Source organism: Zea mays, chromosome 7 (genome assembly GCF_902167145.1).
Source record: "Zea mays cultivar B73 chromosome 7, Zm-B73-REFERENCE-NAM-5.0, whole genome shotgun sequence".
NCBI lineage: Eukaryota > Viridiplantae > Streptophyta > Magnoliopsida > Poales > Poaceae > Zea > Zea mays.
Window position 1 is genome coordinate 169,602,228 of NC_050102.1, and position 5,867 is coordinate 169,608,094.

The 5,867-nt window shown below is 47.2% G+C and overlaps 1 protein-coding gene across 1 annotated transcript; it reads right to left on the bottom strand.

The window, feature by feature from the left end:
• Window positions 1-1,706: 1,706 nt before the first annotated feature.
• LOC100502545 (uncharacterized) lies at window positions 1,707-3,055 on the bottom strand. Its single transcript, NM_001197015.1, has 2 exons — window positions 2,393-3,055; window positions 1,707-2,129 (listed from the first exon to the last, which is right to left on the bottom strand). Exons 1-2 carry the CDS (start codon window positions 3,053-3,055, stop codon window positions 1,707-1,709), a joined length of 1,086 nt encoding a protein of 361 aa, NP_001183944.1.
• Window positions 3,056-5,867: the final 2,812 nt, after the last annotated feature.

Below are 5,867 nucleotides of genomic sequence, written 5' to 3' on the forward strand. Positions count from 1 at the left end.
CGAAAAAACAGTCTGCTCGTTTTCGATACCGTTACCGAAGACAATCTACCCGTTTTCGTACCGAAACCGAAAAAAAACCGAAGTATACGAAAACGATCGGAAAAAACCGGTACTCGGAACGGGACGGTACGGGATTTTCCCGTACCGTTTTCATCCCTACCGCCCCATGCAGAAAAGGCGACGGAGGCGAAGGACGTACATGACGTGACCGGAGTTGGAGGAGGAGTTGCTGTGCAAACAGGCGAGCGCTTTCGTGCCGTTTGAGCTTTGGTTTCTGCGTGTTGACGAATCCACGTACGATCGATGGACCAAAAAAGTGAAGTGGGTTTTCAATATACGCAATGCGCATGCGCGTTGAGGCCATAATACATGCCTCCTGGACTGTCCCATACAAAACCTTCTCAACGCATGCATTCAGAGACTATTCCGTCCCGTTTCAGTCAAGGCAGAGCAGATAACGCCAGATCTGGTGTATGGTTGTATAAAATATTGTTTTATATTGTAGACTGCACTGTTTATAAATTAGATTTAAAATATGATAGGAAGATGAGTAAAATTAGGGAAGATAGACTTACGATGGCATTAAAGGAAACAAAAGGATTCATCATATACACTGCAGGTCATTGTCAACATCAATACTCAGAATACAACCATACAGGTAATGTAGACATCGACCATAAACTAGACAACCAAGACATGACTGCAAATGGATCCATTCATGGCATATACTTGGAGATGTAGTCCAAAGCTTCCATAACCAATGAAAACATGGTCCTATGCATCCATTCATTTCGTCACATGAGGAGCTGATCACATCATACATTAGAGCATCTCCAAGAGACTAGCTAAATAGTTAGTCAAGCTAAATTTTAGCTACTTAATAGCATAATAACTCTCCAACAGACTAGCCATTTAACTTGCTAAGCTATCTGGCTCTCTAAATTAACTCTCTCACTAGCCAAATTTAGCTAACAACTCTCGCTAGCCAAGCTAACTTACATGTTGGAGAGTTTGTTGGAATGAGATGTTATATAGAGAGTTTAATATTTATAGAGAGACAAATAAAGAGTCAAATAGAGAGTTAAAAATAAAGAGTCTCTTAGATATGCTCTTAAGTATGTATTTCAGTATTTGGTTTTATACGAGTGGTCAACCGGTCGCCACCTGAAACCAAATGAGGCATGTTAACATATGCGGTAGGTACTGCGTTCTTCAATTGTGCAAGCAAAAAGCTAGTTACAGTTACGTCAATATCTACCTTGCCAGAGGAAACAATAATTTGGTCAACTGGAAACCATATAATCACACACTTGATCTTATAATACTCTCTCCGTTCATAAATATATGACACCGTTGATTTTTTTTAAAAAAAAACTTTGACCATTCGTCGTTATTTAAAAAAAATCAACAGTGTCATATATTTATGAACCGAGGTAGTATTATACATATTCACAGTACACCAATGCTTCCTGAAACATATCAAAGGTCTACGTCACAATAAGGCATGTGTACAATTCTTCCATATTTATTTGCATTCTTCAATGGAGAAAAAAAATATAACAGCCTCATTACATCAAGGTACAGAGCTACAGCTAGTATACACCAAATGACGATTTGGAAATATTTCTCAGAACCAATATCAACTGCCTTATACAATGTTACAGATCGACAGTGAGCAAGAACAGAATAAGCATCACCACAAATCTTCAGTTCTGCCTGTGGGCGATATAGTTGGCCAAGTGCAACAGGGGTGCTGCCTTCTCCTCGTCGAAGCAAGCGAGCTGCTCTGTTGCGTCAGAGACCAACTTCTCTGCAAACTCCCGCGACTTGGCTAGCCCCAGTAGCTTAGGGTACGTCGTCTTGTCACTTGCCAGGTCCTTCCCCGCCGTCTTGCCTAGCTCCTCCGACGACTTGGTGACGTCGAGTATGTCATCGACCACCTGGAACAGCAGCCCGATTGACCTCGCGTATTTCCGCAGCGCCTCGATTTGCTCGTCCGTGCCGCCTCCGATGATCGCCCCGATCACGACCGAGGCCTCGAGCAATGCAGCAGTCTTGTGGAGGTGGATGTACTCGAGGAGTTCAAGGGGCACAGTTTGAGACGTGCCTGTCATCTCAAGATCCACAACCTGGAGAGGGCAGGCAGATGAAGCATTTTCAGCGGTTTGTTTAAGGAATTGGAACTTGGAAGTCGCATTCCCTGTTAGAGAGCTAGTAATTTTCAATATCTAATTCCAGCGAATGCAGACGAATAGAGCGTCGACAGCATCCCCATTAGGAAGATGCTCCATATAAAGAATGCCAGGACAAGCAACTGCCCGGTTTTACTTGATTGTATGTATGTATATTTGCTGAATGGCGGGAAGAAATATAATCTGGTAAACGAGGAGACCTGGCCGGCGACGAGTCCCTCCGATCCGATGCAGCGCGCGAGCTCGCCAATGGCTCGGACGACGCGGGCGGGGTGCTTCTCCGGGTCAACGGCCGGAGGGTAGGATCCGACGCTGGCCATGTGGTGGAAGGAGAGCGAGAGCAGCGCGTCCCCGGCGAGGACCGCGATGGGCTCGCCGTAGACGACGTGGCAGGTGGGCTTGCCGCGGCGGAGGTCGTCGTCGTCCATGCAGGGTAGGTCGTCGTGGACGAGCGACATGGTGTGCACCATCTCGACGGCCGCCGCGGCCGGCATCGCCCAGGACTCCGGCCCGCCCACCACGGCGCACGCGGCCAGGCACAGCGCGGGGCGCACGCGCTTCCCGCCCGCCAGCAGCGCGTACCGCATCGCGTCGTGCAGCGCCGCGGGGAGGCCCCCGGCGGGGATGGCCGCGTCCAGCGCCCGGTTCACCGCGACCGCGCGCTCCTCCATGTATGCCTTGAAGTTGAACTCCGTGGTGGTGGCCGTGGCCACGATGGCGGAGAAGCGGCGGCGGCCGTGGTGGTGGTAGTGCGCCGCGATGGCGACGGAGGAAGAGGGGGAGGGTGCCCCCGTAGCGGCGGCGAACGGGAGCGGAGAGAAGTGGACGCGCGAGGCGACCAGCGGGTGGAAGTGAAACGCCATGGCCATGGGTGGCGAGTTGGGTTGGGCTTGGGGGTAAAGTGCGGGGGACGGCAACGTTGGAGATTGGGGGTGGCCTCGAGAGGTTGCGATCTGCCTTGTCTTGAATTCTTGAGGTGAAGAGAAGCTTTGGCGCTGGCCGCGTCGGTGCAGCACGGCAAGTGGAGACGTGGAGTGGCCGCCCGGGCGGTGGTGGTGCTTGGTGCTAGGCGTGGTGGTGTTGGGCTGTTGGCACGACGGCATGAGCACCTTTTTAAAGGAGCGAGCGTGGGACGCTACGGCCACCGTGTCTCACTTTCCATCTATATGAACAGGTTCTCGGGTCAGTTCTGTTGAACCAGTGTCTGACGCAGCATGTGATGTGATGAACAGGGGCTTGCTTCCTCTTCTCCTTCCCTCTCCATACGACCATACCCCCTTCTGTCCCTAAAGCCTCTAGGGACACTCTAAAGCCACAACATTTATCTTTAAAGAGCATCATATTTTTAGGGTCAAATCCTTCCTCTCTTCCTCTCTTCCTCTAAACCTATGTTGTACCCCTAAACCTATGTTGTTCTCTCTTCCTCTCTAGATTTTATACCTTAAACTACGAATTAAATATAATTAATATATACATACATATGTAAAAATAATAATTTAAAATAAATTATAAATATGATGTATTGGGTATAAGGGATAATTTAAACAGGTCCATTAAGAGACATGGGATTCAGGGGATGGAATATTTTAGAAGGTGGTGAAAGTGGGATTTAGAGAAATAACTATAATGCTCGTGCTTTACTACAATATTGAGTTATTCGATAAAATTTTAGAACACAATGATTACATGATAATGGTATTCATGTTAAAAAAACACACACGATAAACAATTACTCTATTCATTCTAAATTATAAAATGTTTTCAGTTTTCTAGGTACCTAAATTTTACTATGGATCTAGATGTATAATATGTCGAGATACATAGTCAAAAGATATGTCTAGAAAAATCATAACATCATAGAGTTCAGAGCTGAGGGAATACATCAGTAAACAAGAAAGGAAGATTGCAATGTATAAACAAGGCAGCACCAATCATAAATCACAATTTCTCTCAAAAATACAGATACATCTCGTTCTCTTTTAGTATCACAATTATAGATTAAATAACTGAAACATAATAAAAAGTAAAGAGCTTACAAGTTGGGTAAGAAAGATTCGGAACTGGACCAGAACACCTGGTTAGACCATCTCCAGTAGACCGTGTAAAATACAGTTTTGTACTGTAGATTACACTGTTTGCAGAGTGAAGTTTGAAATAGAAAGTGAGATAGAGAGTGAGATGAAGAGTCTGCTGGAAATAGCCTTACCCATTGCACAGCACAGAGGGTGAAAGCATCTAGGCCCCTGGTTGGTTTTAGTGATTAATGACAACGTAATATTATATGTGACTAACGTGTGTTTTGCAGAGACAAATGGTAAGTTAGGTCGCATGACAGGTAGAAGTACTACAACGGTGAAAACAATCCCGGAAATAAGAACTCGAAGCGATGGCTAAAACGACGGAACAAAAGGTGAAGGTCTACGGAGTCCGAGTGTCAAGGAGATGTGGACACTCGCGATTTAGTTAGGTCTTTTATTCTCTTTTAGTCGTACTATAAAGAGGGGTTGTCGATGAGTAGTTTGACCAAGAGAGTTCTAGTGTAGTGTTGGTGCACAATCACACTCATACACAGTGCTAGGTGTCACTCTAGAACTCACACACAAGTTAGAGCGAAAACCGATTTGAAAATCAGTTGAAAAACAAGAGATAGGGTTTCTGGCATAGGGGCACCGGACTGTCCGGTGTGCACCGGACTGTCCGATGCACCCTCTGCCAGGTGGGGCCAGGCTGGTCCACGGCAGTGTTTTTCCTTCGCAGAAACCCGAGAGCGCAGCGTTCAGAGTTGAATTTTAGTAGCACACCGGACACCGCACCGGACTGTCCGGTGCGCCATGAGTCCAACGGCTCTCTGTCAGGACTAGCCGTTGGAAACGACCGTTGGCGCACCGGTGGCGCACCGTTGGCGCACCGGTGGCGCACCGTTGGTGCACCGGTGGCGCACCGGACTGTCCGGTGCGCCATCGCGCAGTAAAGTGCCTGTAACGGCTAGTTGGTGGGTGAGGGCTATTTATACCCCCTCCACCCACCATATTCAATGTCTTGCACTCCACATTTATTCCAGCACTTTGGTAGAGCATTGCAAGCACCAAAAGCCTAGTGAGGAGATTAGAGAATCATAATCCGCGCTTGTTCCTCATTAGCGCTAGTGAGAGCCACCTAGAGCACACACCACTTGCATTAGGCTTCTCTTGGTCAAGCGAAAGTCTACGGCTTGTTACTCTTGGTGATCGGCATCACCTAGACGGCTTGGTGGCGTTGGGAGCTCGGTGATCACCGTGAAGATCTTGTTGGTGACCCGACTCAAGTTTGTAAGCGGTCTCGAGGGATCCACCGCGCCGGAGTGGCAAAGGATCATCTCGTAGTGAGCACTTGGTTCTTGCGAGGACCAAGGGGGAGCGATACCCTTGCGCGGGTGCTCCAACGAGGACTAGTGGAGAGTGCCGACTCTTCGATACCTCGGGAAAAATTGGAGGAGTCTTCTAAACTTTGCTTTACATTCCGCACTTAATTCAAGCACTTTACATTGCGCATTTGTTTAGCAAGTATTTGGAGTATTATCTTAGCCTTGTTACATTTCTAGTATTATATTCTTAGTGCTAGTTGTTGGGGTGAAGTTGGGCTCTTGTTTAGCTCTTGCTTAGGTTTTAATTAGTGTTGATTTTTAGAAAAGCCCAA

Excerpts from the sequence above, each read along its gene's own strand:
- LOC100502545 (NM_001197015.1), bottom strand. The coding sequence starts at position 3,055 with ATGGCGTTTCACTTCCACCCGCTGGTCGCCTCGCGCGTCCACTTCTCT. Across the intron at positions 2,130-2,392 it reads AGGGACTCGTCGCCGGCCAG|GTTGTGGATCTTGAGATGAC; the intron begins GTCTCCTCGTTT and ends TGCCCTCTCCAG.